Here is a 14,062-nt window from a genome sequence, read left to right as displayed (position 1 = left end):
CCCATTGTCCCTGCCCCCCCCATGTCCCCCCCCTCACTGACACCCCCCCCCATGTCCCTGTTTCCCCCCCCCCATGTCCCCCCCCTCACTGACACCCCCCCGTGTCCCGTGTCCCCCCCCATTGTCCCTCTGCCCCCCCCATGTCTCCCCCCCTCACTGACACCCCCCCCATGTCCCTGTTTCCCCCCCCATGTCCCCCCCCCTCACTGACACCCCCCCCCGTGTCCCCCCCCATTGTCCCTTGCCCCCCCCATTCGTCCCCCCCCTCACTGACACCCCCTCCATGTCCCTGCCCCCCCCCCCGTGTCCCCCCCCCTCACTGACACCCCCCCCGTGTCCCGTGTCCCCCCCCCATTGTCCCTGCCCCCCCCCCATGTCCCCCCCTCACTGACACCCCCCCCGTGTCCCGTGTCCCCCCCCATTTGTCCTTGCCCCCCCCATGTCCCCCCCCTCACTGACACCCCCCCCCATGTCCCTGTTTCCCCCCCCATGTCCCCCCCCTCACACTGACACCCCCCCCGTGTCTCGTGTCCCCCCCCCATTGTCCCTGCCCCCCCCCCATGTCCCCCCCCCTCACTGACACCCCCCCCCGTGTCCCCCCCCACTTGTCCCTGCCCCCCCGCCATGTCCCCCCCTCACTGACACCCCCCCCATGTCCCCCCCCTCACTGACACCCCCCCCCCACCGTGTCGTGTCTCCCCCCCCCCCCAGGAGGAGCCGCCCCCCCCGCGGGGCCCCCCCCCCCCGAGGAGCCCCCGCATCGGACCCACCCTCCCGGCCGGGCCCCCCCCCGCCCCCCCAGGCCCCCCCCGAGCCCCCGCCCCGGACCCGCCCTGGCCACGCCCCACGCCCACGCCCCCGAAAGGCCACGCCCCCCGGAGCCCCCCTTCCTCCAACCAGAGGTGAGCCGGGGGGGCGGGGCCAGGGAGGGGGCGTGGCCTCGGGGGGTGGGCTGGGGAGTGGGTGTGTGGCCTCCTTGAGGGGGCGGGGCCAGGGAGGGGGCGTGGCCTCGGGGGTGGGGCTGGGGGAGGGGGTGTGGCCTTCGGGGGCGTGGCCTCGGAGGCCAGGCTAGGGGAGGGGGGTGTGGCCTCGGGGAGGGGGCTGGAGAGGGGTGGGGCCAAGGAGGGTGGGGTCAGGGAGGGGTGGGGCCTCCAGGGGCGGGGCTAGGGGAAGGGGGTGTGGCCTCCGGGGGGGGCTGGGGAGGGGCAGGGATGGGCGTGGTCTGCGGGGGGCGTGGCCAGGGAGGGGGCAGGGCCTTCGAGGGGTGGGGCTGGGGAGGGGGTGTGGCCTCCGGGGAGGAGGCGTGGCCTCCGGGAGGGGGTGGGGCTTGAGGAGGGGGTGTGGCCTCCAGGAACAGGGCCTCAGAGGTGGGTCTGGGGGGGGTGTGGCCTCCAAGGAGGGGCGGGGCCTCGGGGGGGCTGGAGAGGGGCGGGGTCAGGAAGGGGCGGGGCCTTCTGGGGCACGGGTAAGGGAGGGGGCGGGGTCTCAGGGGGCGGGGCTAGGGGAGGAGGCGTGGCTTGGGGGGGCGGAGCTTCTGGGGGGGGCTCCAGGGCCTTTGGGGGGGGGTGTGTGTGTGTGTGTCCTGGGTGGGTGGGGCCTTATGGGGGTGGGGCTTAAGTAGGCGTGGCCTGGCACGGGGGGCGTGGCCTTGGGGTGGGTGGGGGCGGAGCTTCCGAGGTTGTTCCAGGGCCATGGGGAGGGGAGGAAAAGAGAAGGAAGGGGGGGGGGTGGGTGGGTGTTTTCCGGGGTGGGCGGGGCCTCGTGGGGGTGTGGCCGGAAGTGGGCGTGTCCAGGGATGATTGACAGTTTCCCCCCCCCCCAGGTGGGGGTGGAGCCGGCGGCCGAGGACAAGAAGAAGGGGCGGGGGGAGCGGCTGAAGCGCTGCATCCGAACGGCCGCCGGGAGCAGCTGGGAGGATCCCAGTTTGCTGGAGTGGGATGCCGGTAGGGACTGGGAGGGACTGGGAGGGACTGGGAGGGACTGGGGGGGTCGGGGGACACAGGAGACATTGGGAATGGGGGGGACATTGGAGACGGGGGGGTGGTGATGCGTCTGGATGAGCACTGGGAGGATCCCAGTTTGCTGGAGTGGGACTGGAAGGGACTGGGAAGGACTGGGAGGGACTGGGAGGGATTGGGAAGCACTGGGAGGGACTGGGGGTGTGGGGGGACACTGGGAATGGGGGGGACATTGGGGACAGGGTGGGAGATGATGCGTCTGGATGAGCACTGGGAAGGTCCTAGTTTGCTGGAGTGGGACTGGAAGGGACTGGGAAGGACTGGGAGGGACTGGGGGACGCTGGGGGGGTCGGGGGACACAGGGGACATTGGGAATGGGGGGGACATTGGGGACAGGGGGGGTGGTGATGCGTCTGGATGGGCACTGGGAGGATCCCAGTTTGCTGGAGTGGGACTGGAAGGGACTGGGAAGGACTGGGAGAGACTGGGAGGGACTGGGATCCCACCCGTGTCCCACCAAGTACCACCCGTGTCCCAGTGCGTCCCAGCACCAGGTGGGACCACCAGGTGTCACCAAGTGCCACCACCTCCCACTGGATGCCACCAAGTGCCACCACGTCCCCTTGGGTGCCACCACGTCCCATGTCCCACCACGTCCCACCATCTCCCACCACCTCCCATTGGGTCCCACCCTGTCCCTTGTCCCACCACATGCCACCAGGTGCCACCAAGTGCCACCACGTCCCATTGGATGCCACCAAGTGCCACCACATCCCCTTGGGTGCCACCAAGTGCCACCACGTCCCATGTCCCACCACGTCCCCTCATCTCCCACCGCATCCCATCATGTCCCACCATCTCCCGTTGGGTGCCACCATGTCCTGCGTCCCACCAGGTGTCACCAAGTGCCACCACATCCCATTAGATGCCACCAAGTGCCACCACGTCCCATGTCCCACCACATCCCACAATCTCTCATCGTGTCCCACCACCTCCCATTGGGTGCCACCATGTCCTGTGTCCCACCAGGTGCCACCAGGTGCCACCACGTCCTCTTGGGTGCCACCAAGTGGCACCACGTCCCATTGGGTGCCACCAAGTGCCACCACGTCCCATGTCCCACCACGTCCCCTCATCTCCCACCACATCCCATCGTGTCCCACCACCTCCCGTTGGGTGCCACCATGTCCTGCGTCCCACCAGGTGTCACCAAGTGCCACCACATCCCCTTGGGTGCCACCAAGTGCCACCACGTCCCACCATCTCCCACCACCTCCCATTGGGTCCCACCGTGTCCTGTGTCCCACCACCTCCCACTGGGTGCCACCAAGTGCCACCACGTCCCATTGGGTGCCACCAAGTGCCACCACGTCCCATGTCCCACCACGTCCCACCATCTCCCATCGTGTCCCACCACCTCCCGTTGGGTGCCACCGTGTCCCGTGTCCCACCAGGTGCCACCAAATGCCTGGACGTCCCATTGGATGCCACCAAGTGCCACCACGTCCCACGTCCCACCACATCCCACCATCTGCCACTGTGTCCCACCACCTCCCGTTGGGTGCCACCATGTCCCATCAGGTCCCACCACGTCCTGTGTCCCACCAGGTGCCACCAAATGCCACCACGTCCCACCATCTCCCACCACCTCCCATTGGGTGCCACCCTGTCCCTTATCCCACCAGGTGCCACCACGTCCCCTTAGATGCCACCAAGTGCCACCACGTCCCACCATCTCCCACCACCTCCCATTGGGTGCCACCATGTCCCATCTGGTCCCACCATGTCCTGTGTCCCACCAGGTGCCACCAAATGCCACCACGTCCCACCATCTCCCACCACCTCCCATTGGGTGCCACCGTGTCCCTTATCCCACCAGGTGCCACCACGTCCCCTTAGATGCCACCAAGTGCCACCACGTCCCACCATCTCCCACCACCTCCCATTGGGTGCCACCATGTCCCATCTGGTCCCACCATGTCCTGTGTCCCACCAGGTGCCACCAAATGCCACCACGTCCCACCATCTCCCACCACCTCCCATTGGGTGCCACCGTGTCCCTTATCCCACCAGGTGCCACCACGTCCCCTTAGATGCCACCAAGTGCCACCACGTCCCACCACATCCCACCGCATCCCACCACCTCCCGTTGGGTCCCCACCCTGTCCCTTGTCCCATCCCGTGCCACCGGCTGCCACCGCGTCCCTTTTGTGTCCCCAGACGACTTCCGCATCTTCTGCGGGGACCTGGGGAACGAGGTGAACGATGACATCCTGGGCCGGGCCTTCGGGCGTTACCCCTCCTTCCTCAAGGCCAAGGTCATCCGGGACAAACGCACCGGCAAGACCAAGGGCTACGGCTTCGTCTCCTTCAAGGACCCCAACGACTACGTCCGCGCCATGAGGGAGATGAACGGTAGGGGACATCGGGGACATCGGGGACATGAGGGACCTTGGGGACATGGGGGACCTTGGGGACATGGGGGCCTTCGAGGAGCTCGGGGACATCAAGGACCTTGGGGCGATGGGGGAGGTGGTGGCTTCGTGTCCTTCAAGGAGATGGATGATGATGTCCATGGCGTGAGGGACGTCAAAGGTTGGAGACCTTGGGGACCTTGGGGACATCGGGGACCCTGGGGACATGAGGGACCTTGGGGACCTTGGGGACATGGGGGGCCTTCGAGGAGCTCGGGGACATCAAGGACCTTGGGGCGATGGGGGAGGTGGTGGCTTCGTGTCCTTCAAGGAGATGGATGATGATGTCCATGGTGTGAGGGACATCAAAGGTTGGAGAACTTGGGGACATTGGGGACATCGGGGACATGAGGGACCTTGGGGACATGGGGGCCTTCGAGGAGCTCGGGGACATCAAGGACCTTGGGGCGATGGGGGAGGTGGTGGTTTCATCTCCTTCGAGGAGATGGATGGTGTGAGGGACATCAATGGTAGGAGAACTTGGGGACATCGGGGTCCTTGGGGACATGGGGGTCCTTGGGGACATGGGGGACCTTGGGGACATGGGGGCCTTCGAGGAGCTTGGGGACATCAAGGACCTTGGGGCGATGGGGGAGGTGGTGGCTTCGTGTCCTTCAAGGAGATGGATGATGATGTTCATGGTGTGAGGGACATCAACGGTTGGAGACCTTGGGGACATCAGGGGCTGTGGGGACATCGGGGACATGAGGGACCTTGGGGACATGGGGGCCTTCGAGGAGCTCGGGGACATCACGGACCTTGGGGCGATGGGGGAGGTGGTGGCTTCGTGTCCTTCAAGGAGATGGATGATGATGTCCATGGTGTGAGGGACATCAAAGGTTGGAGACCTTGGGGACATCGGGGACCTTGGGGACATGGGGGACCTTCGAGGAGCTCGGGGACATGAAGGACCTTGGGGACATGGGGGACCTTGGGACATGGGGGACCTTGGGGACATGGGGGCCTTCGAGGAGCTCGGGGACATCAAGGACCTTGGGGACATCGGGGACATGGGGGACCCTGGGTTCATGGGGGACCTTGGGGACATCGGGGACATCGGGGACATCAAGGACCTTGGGGACATCGGGGGCGGTGGCTTCATCTCCAAGGTCCCCTCCCCCCAACCCTTCCCACTGTCCCCCCCCCCCCCCCCCAACTCCTTCCCAGTCTCTCCCAGTCCCTTCGCAATCCCTCCCAGTGCCTCCCAGTATCCTCCCAATGCCTCTCAACCCCTTCCAGTGCTCCTCCCAGTCCATTCAAACCCCTCCCAGTTCCTCCCAGTAACCCCCAGTGCCTCCCAGTGCCTTCCCAGTTACTCCCAGTGCCCTCCCAGTCCCTTCAAAGCCCTCCCTGTCCCCCCCCCAGTGCCTCCCAGTCTCTCCCAGTCCCTTCCAGTCCATTCAAACCCCTCCCAGTGCCCCCCCTACTCCTCCCAGTCCCTCCCAGTACCGCCCAGTCCCTTCCCAGTTACTCCCAGCGCCCTTCCAGTCCCTCCTAATGCTCCTCCAGTGTCTCCCAGTGCCCTCCCAGTCCATTCAAACCCCTCCCAGTGCCCCCCCTACTCCTCCCAGTCCCTCCCAGTGCCTTCCCAGTTACTCCCAGTGCCTCCCAGTCCCTCCCAGTCCCTCCTAATGCTCCTCCAGCGCCTCCCAGTCCCTTTCCAGTGCCTCCCAGTCCCTTCAAACCCCTCCCAGTTCCTCCCAGTGCCTCCCCTACTTCTTCCCAGTGCCTCCCAGTGCCTCCCAGTTCCACCAGTCCCCCTCTCCCCGCAGGGAAGTCCGTGGGCAGCCGCCCCACCAAACCCCTCCCAGTCCCTCCCAGTTACTCCCAGTGCCCTCCCAGTCCATTCAAACCCCTCCCAGTGCCCCCCCTACTCCTCCCAGTCCCTCCCAGTGCCTTCCCAGTTACTCCCAGTGCCTCCCAGTGTCTTCCCAGTCCCTTCCCAGTTACTCCCAGTGCCTCCCAGTCCCTCCTAATGCTCCTCCAGCGCCTCCCAGTCCCTTTCCAGTGCCTCCCAGTCCCTTCAAATCCCTCCCAGGTCCTCCCAGTGCCTCCCCTACTTCTTCCCAGTGCCTCCCAGTGCCTCCCAGTTCCACCAGTCCCCCTCTCCCCGCAGGGAAGTCCGTGGGCAGCCGCCCCATCAAACCCCTCCCAGTCCCTCCCAGTCAATTCAAACCCCTCCCAGTGCCCCCCCTACTCCTCCCAGTCCCTCCCAGTGCCTTCCCAGTTACTCCCAGTGCCTCCCAGTGTCTTCCCAGTGCCTTCCCAGTTACTCCCAGTGCCTCCCAGTCCCTCCTAATGCTCCTCCGGCGCCTCCCACTCCCTTTCCAGTGCCTCCCAGTCCCTTCAAACCCCTCCCAGGTCCTCCCAGTGCCTCCCCTACTTCTTCCCAGTGCCTCCCAGTGCCTCCCAGTTCCACCAGTCCCCCTCTCCCCGCAGGGAAGTACGTGGGCAGCTGCCCCATCAAACCCCTCCCAGCCCCTCCCAGTTACTCCCAGTGCCCTCCCAGTCCATTCAAACCCCTCCCAGTGCCCCCCCTACTCCTCCCAGTCCCTCCCAGTGCCTTCCCAGTTACTCCCAGTGCCTCCCAGTGTGTTCCCAGTCCCTTCCCAGTTACTCCCAGTGCCTCCCAGTCCCTCCTAATGCTCCTCCAGCGCCTCCCAGTCCCTTTCCAGTGCCTCCCAGTCCCTTCAAATCCCTCCCAGTTCCTCCCGATGCCTCCCCTACTTCTTCCCAGTGCCTCCCAGTGCCTTCCCAGTTACTCCCAGTGCCTCCCAGTGCCTTCCCAGTTACTCCCAGTGCCTCCCAGTCCCTCCTAATGCTCCTCCGGCGCCTCCCACTCCCTTTCCAGTGCCTCCCAGTCCCTTCAAACCCCTCCCAGGTCCTCCCAGTGCCTCCCCTACTTCTTCCCAGTGCCTCCCAGTGCCTCCCAGTTCCACCAGTTGCCCTCTCCCCGCAGGGAAGTACGTGGGCAGCCGCCCCATCAAACCCCTCCCAGCCCCTCCCAGTTACTCCCAGTGCCCTCCCAGTCCATTCAAACCCCTCCCAGTGCCCCCCCTACTCCTCCCAGTCCCTCCCAGTGCCTTCCCAGTTACTCCCAGTGCCTCCCAGTCCCTCCCAGTGCCTTCCCAGTTACTCCCAGTGCCTCCCAGTCCCTCCTAATGCTCCTCCAGCGTCTCCCAGTCTGTTTCCAGTGCCTCCCAGTCCCTTCAAACCCCTCCCAGCCCCTCCCAGTCCATTCAAACCCCTCCCAGTGCCCCCCCTACTCCTCCCAGTCCCTCCCAGTGCCTTCCCAGTTACTCCCAGTGCCTTCCCAGTTACTCCCAGTGCCTCCCAGTCCCTCCTAATGCTCCTCCAGCGCCTCCCAGTCCCTTTCCAGTGCCTCCCAGTCCCTTCAAACCCCTCCCAGTTCCTCCCAGTGCCTCCCCTACTTCTTCCCAGTGCCTCCCAGTGCCTCCCAGTTCCACCAGTCCCCCTCTCCCCGCAGGGAAGTCCGTGGGCAGCCGCCCCATCAAACCCCTCCCAGCCCCTCCCAGTTACTCCCAGTGCCCTCCCAGTCAATTCAAACCCCTCCCAGTGCCCCCCCTACTCCTCCCAGTCCCTCCCAGTGCCTTCCCAGTTACTCCCAGTGCCTCCCAGTGTCTTCCCAGTGCCTTCCCAGTTACTCCCAGTGCCTCCCAGTCCCTCCTAATGCTCCTCCGGCGCCTCCCACTCCCTTTCCAGTGCCTCCCAGTCCCTTCAAACCCCTCCCAGGTCCTCCCAGTGCCTCCCCTACTTCTTCCCAGTGCCTCCCAGTGCCTCCCAGTTCCACCAGTCCCCCTCTCCCCGCAGGGAAGTACGTGGGCAGCTGCCCCATCAAACCCCTCCCAGCCCCTCCCAGTTACTCCCAGTGCCCTCCCAGTCCATTCAAACCCCTCCCAGTGCCCCCCCTACTCCTCCCAGTCCCTCCCAGTGCCTTCCCAGTTACTCCCAGTGCCTCCCAGTGTGTTCCCAGTCCCTTCCCAGTTACTCCCAGTGCCTCCCAGTCCCTCCTAATGCTCCTCCAGCGCCTCCCAGTCCCTTTCCAGTGCCTCCCAGTCCCTTCAAATCCCTCCCAGTTCCTCCCGATGCCTCCCCTACTTCTTCCCAGTGCCTCCCAGTGCCTTCCCAGTTACTCCCAGTGCCTCCCAGTGCCTTCCCAGTTACTCCCAGTGCCTCCCAGTCCCTCCTAATGCTCCTCCGGCGCCTCCCACTCCCTTTCCAGTGCCTCCCAGTCCCTTCAAACCCCTCCCAGGTCCTCCCAGTGCCTCCCCTACTTCTTCCCAGTGCCTCCCAGTGCCTCCCAGTTCCACCAGTTGCCCTCTCCCCGCAGGGAAGTACGTGGGCAGCCGCCCCATCAAACCCCTCCCAGCCCCTCCCAGTTACTCCCAGTGCCCTCCCAGTCCATTCAAACCCCTCCCAGTGCCCCCCCTACTCCTCCCAGTCCCTCCCAGTGCCTTCCCAGTTACTCCCAGTGCCTCCCAGTCCCTCCCAGTGCCTTCCCAGTTACTCCCAGTGCCTCCCAGTCCCTCCTAATGCTCCTCCAGCGTCTCCCAGTCTGTTTCCAGTGCCTCCCAGTCCCTTCAAACCCCTCCCAGCCCCTCCCAGTCCATTCAAACCCCTCCCAGTGCCCCCCCTACTCCTCCCAGTCCCTCCCAGTGCCTTCCCAGTTACTCCCAGTGCCTTCCCAGTTACTCCCAGTGCCTCCCAGTCCCTCCTAATGCTCCTCCAGCGCCTCCCAGTCCCTTTCCAGTGCCTCCCAGTCCCTTCAAACCCCTCCCAGTTCCTCCCAGTGCCTCCCCTACTTCTTCCCAGTGCCTCCCAGTGCCTCCCAGTTCCACCAGTCCCCCTCTCCCCGCAGGGAAGTCCGTGGGCAGCCGCCCCATCAAACCCCTCCCAGCCCCTCCCAGTTACTCCCAGTGCCCTCCCAGTCAATTCAAACCCCTCCCAGTGCCCCCCCTACTCCTCCCAGTCCCTCCCAGTGCCTTCCCAGTTACTCCCAGTGCCTCCCAGTCCCTCCCAGTGCCCTCCCAGTCCCTCCTAATGCTCCTCCAGCGCCTCCCAGTCCCTTTCCAGTGCCTCCCAGTCCCTTCAAACCCCTCCCAGTTACTTCCAGTGCCCTCCCAGTCCATTCAAACCCCTCCCAGTGCCCCCCCTACTCCTCCCAGTCCCTCCCAGTGCCTTCCCAGTTACTCCCAGTGCCTCCCAGTGCCTTCCCAGTTACTCCCAGTCCCTCCTAATGCTCCTCCAGCGCCTCCCAGTCCCTTTCCAGTGCCTCCCAGTCCCTTCAAACCCCTCCCAGTTCCTCCCAGTGCCTCCCCTACTTCTTCCCAGTGCCTCCCAGTGCCTTCCCAGTTACTCCCAGTGCCTCCCAGTGCCTTCCCAGTTACTCCCAGTGCCTCCCAGTCCCTCCTAATGCTCCTCCAGCGCCTCCCAGTCCCTTTCCAGTGCCTCCCAGTCCCTTCAAATCCCTCCCAGGTCCTCCCAGTGCCTCCCCTACTTCTTCCCAGTGCCTCCCAGTGCCTCCCAGTTCCACCAGTCCCCCTCTCCCCGCAGGGAAGTACGTGGGCAGCCGCCCCATCAAACCCCTCCCAGCCCCTCCCAGTTACTCCCAGTGCCCTCCCAGTCAATTCAAACCCCTCCCAGTGCCCCCCCTACTCCTCCCAGTCCCTCCCAGTGCCTTCCCAGTTACTCCCAGTGCCTCCCAGTCCCTCCCAGTGCCTTCCCAGTTACTCCCAGTGCCTCCCAGTCCCTCCTAATGCTCCTCCAGCGCCTCCCAGTCCCTTTCCAGTGCCTCCCAGTCCCTTCAAATCCCTCCCAGTTCCTCCCAGTGCCTCCCCTACTTCTTCCCAGTGCCTCCCAGTGCCTCCCAGTTACTCCCAGTGCCTCCCAGTTCCACCAGTCCCCCTCTCCCCGCAGGGAAGTACGTGGGCAGCCGCCCCATCAAGCTGCGGAAGAGCATGTGGAAAGACCGGAACCTGGAGGTCGTGAGGCGCAAACAACGGGAGAAGAAGAAACTGGGGCTGAGATAACCCCGGACTGGGAGCACTGGGAGGCACTGGGAGGGCACTGGGAGGCACTGGGAGGGCACTGGGAGGCACTGGGAGGCAACTGGGAGGCACCGGGAGCCGCGGTAAAGGCATCTGGGGGGGGGTTTTAATGGGAGGAGCTCGTTTGTTCGCCCTTCGTTTACGGTAGGACCTACTTTATTTACATCTCGTCGCTGGGAGGAGCTGCTTCATTTGCATATTCATTTGGGGGGTTAATTGGGGGGGGGGGTGGGGCTCGTTAGGGCGGCTCCGGCTTAATTGGGGGCGGGGGTTATTATTGTAGGACACCCCTCCCCCTTTATTTACCCTTTTTTGGGGGGGTTTTATTATTGTAGGCCCTACTTTTATTTACATATTTTCATGATAGGACCCTCTTTATTTACATATTATTAGCATAGGACCTACTTTATTTGCATATTTTAATGCTAGAACCCCCTTTATTTATCCTTTTTGGGGGTTTATTTACGTAGGACCCCCCTTTATTTACCGTAGGACCTACTTTATTTACGTATTTTTATCCTAAAACCCCCTTTTTTTACGTATTTTTATCGTCGAAGCCCTTTTATTTACACTTTTTTGGGGGGTTTATTCAGGTAGGACCTACTTTATTTACACGTTTTTATCCCAGAACCCCCTTTATTTACCCTTTTTGGGGGTTTATTTACGTAGGACCCCCTTTTATTTACCGTAGGACCTACTTTATTTACATATTTTATTGTAGGATCCCCTTTATTTACGTATTTTTATCGCAGGACCCCCTTTATTTACCCTTTTTGGGGGGTTTTATTTACGTAGGACCCCCTTTATTTCCATCTTTTTATCCCTGGACCCACTTTTTTGGGTGTTTATTATCGTAGGACCCCCTTTATTTACGCTTTTTGGAGGTTTTTGTTATTGTAGGACCTACTTTATTTACATATTTTATTGTAGGATCCCCTTTATTTACGTATTTTTATCCTAAAATCCCCTTTGTTTATCCTTTTTGGGGGTTTATTTACGTAGGAGCCCCTTTATTTACCGTAGGACCTACTTTATTTACGTATTTTTATCCTAAAACCCCCTTTTTTTACGTATTTTTATCGTCGAAGCCCTTTTATTTACACTTTTTGGGGGGTTTATTCAGGTAGGACCTACTTTATTTACACGTTTTTATCCCAGAAGCCCCTTTATTTATCCTTTTTGGGGGTTTATTTACGTAGGACCCCCCTTTATTTACCGTAGGACCTACTTTATTTACGTATTTTATTGTAGGATCCCCTTTATTTACGTATTTTTATCCTAAAATCCCTTTTATTTACCCTTTTTTGGGGTTTATTTACGTAGGACCCCCTTTATTTACGTGCTATTTATTGTAGGACCTACTTTATTTACGCATTTTTTTTCCTAGAACCCGCTTTATTTACATCTTTTTATGGTAGGACCTACTTAATTAGGGCCTAATTAGCGCAGGCCCCCCCTTTATTTACCTGTCATTTAACGTAGGACCTACTTTATTTACCCCCTTTATTTACATCCTTTTATGGTAGGACCTACTTAATTAGAGCCTAATTATTATAGGCCCTACTTATTTACATGAGGTTTATTACAGAGACTAATTAATTAGGGCTTAATTATTATAGGTCCTACTTTATTTACATGAGGTTTATTATAGACCCTAATTAATTAGAAGCTAATTATTATAGGCCCTACTTTATTTACGTGTGGTTTATTATAGGGCCTAATTAATTAGGGCTTGATTATTATAGGGCCTAATTAATTAGAAGCTAATTATTATAGGTCCTACTTTATTTATATGAGGTTTATTATAGACCCTAATTAATTAGAAGCTAATTATTATAGGCCCTACTTTATTTATGTGTGGTTTATCATAGGGGCTAATTAATTAGAGCTTAATTATTATAGGGCCTAATTAATTAGAGGCTAATTATTATAGGTCCTACTTTATTTATATGAGGTTTATTATAGGGCCTAATTAATTAGGGTTTAATTATTATAGGTCCTACTTTATTTACATGAGGTTTATTATAGACCCTAATTAATTAGAAGCTAATTATTATAGGCCCTACTTTATTTACGTGTGGTTTATTATAGGGCCTAATTAATTAGGGCTTAATTATTATAGGGCCTAATTAATTAGAGGCTAATTATTATAGGCCCTACTTTATTTACATGAGGTTTCTTATAGACACTAATTAATTAGAAGCTAATTATTATAGGCCCTACTTTATTTATGTGTGGTTTATTATAGGGGCTAATTAATTAGAGCTTAATTATTATAGGGCCTAATTAATTAGAGGCTAATTATTATAGGTCCTACTTTATTTATATGAGGTTTATTATAGGCCCTAATTAATTAGAAGCTAATTATTATAGGCCCTACTTTATTTACGTGTGGATTATTATAGGGGCTAATTAATTAGGGCTTGATTATTATAGGGCCTAATTAATTAGAGGCTAATTATTATAGGTCCTACTTTATTTACATGAGGTTTCTTATAGATCCTAATTAATTAGAAGCTAATTATTATAGGCCCTACTTTATTTATGTGTGGTTTATTATAGGGGCTAATTAATTAGAGCTTAATTATTATAGGGCCTAATTAATTAGAGGCTAATTATTATAGGTCCTACTTTATTTACATGAGGTTTATTATAAGGCCTAATTAATTAGGGCTTAATTATTATAGGTCCTATTTTATTTACGTGAGGTTTATTATAGGGCCTAATTAATTAGGAGCTAATTAATCAGGGCCTAACTAATTAGGGCCTAATTGTTCTGGTCCCCTCCCTCATTTGCATATCATTAGCGTAGGCCCTACTTTATTTATGCGGCGTTTATTAATCCATTCTAATTAATTAGGGCTTAATTAGCGTAGGACTGGCTTTATATCCTCCCCCTCCCTTATTGGGAGCGGAGTCTAATTAGCGCCTAATTTGCATAGATTTGCATAGGCCCCGCCCCCCTCACCACCACGCCCAATCCCGTTGCAGGCACTTTATTCTCTCGGCCAATCACGGGGCGGCAGGGAAGTCAGGGGAGGGGCGTGGCCTGGCTAAGCCCCGCCCACTCCTCATTGTCCTCCCCCTCTTCCGGGGTGGGCGTGGCCTCCGGGAGGGGGCGGGGCATGGGGGGCGGGGCCAAAGCCTGGGCGGCCCGGCTCCAGCGCTGCAGCCAATGGGAGAAGGGGAGGGAGCCGGGGGGCGGGGCCAAAGTCCATTGGGCCGGTTGCTCCCACCTGGGGGGGATGGATGACGTCAGTGGGCGGGGCCACGAGGCCACGCCCACCCACCCCCCCTCCGGGTGGGCGTGGTCTAGCCCCCATTTATATCAATTGGGGGTGTGGTCTATGGGGCTGGGGGCGTGGCCAAAGGGTGGGGGGCGTGGTCTATGGGGTGGGGGCGTGGCCTATGGGATAGGGGCGTGGTCTGTGGGGCTGGGGGCGTGGCCAAAGGGCTGGGGGTGTGGTCTGTGGAGCTGGGGGCGTGGCCAAAGGGCTGGGGGTGTGGTCTATGAGGGTGGGGGCGTGGCCTATGGGATAGGGGCGTGGTCTGTGGGGCTGGG

At 59.4% G+C, this 14,062-nt stretch overlaps 1 protein-coding gene across 1 annotated transcript; it reads left to right on the top strand.

The window, feature by feature from the left end:
• Positions 1 to 1,822: 1,822 nt before the first annotated feature.
• RBM42 (RNA binding motif protein 42) lies at positions 1,823 to 12,714 on the top strand (the record flags this gene model as incomplete). The annotated part of the gene is made up of 3 exons (XM_074167040.1): positions 1,823 to 1,943; positions 4,179 to 4,373; positions 10,370 to 12,714. Coding segments are annotated over 3 exons (429 nt in total), but the record flags the coding sequence as incomplete, so codon positions are not given.
• Positions 12,715 to 14,062: the final 1,348 nt, after the last annotated feature.

The sequence above is a fragment of the Numenius arquata genome, unplaced genomic scaffold (assembly GCF_964106895.1).
Source record: "Numenius arquata unplaced genomic scaffold, bNumArq3.hap1.1 HAP1_SCAFFOLD_1504, whole genome shotgun sequence".
Taxonomy (NCBI): domain Eukaryota; kingdom Metazoa; phylum Chordata; class Aves; order Charadriiformes; family Scolopacidae; genus Numenius; species Numenius arquata.
Note: the sequence above shows the minus strand (reverse complement) of the source record. Positions and strands in the feature narration are given on the sequence as shown.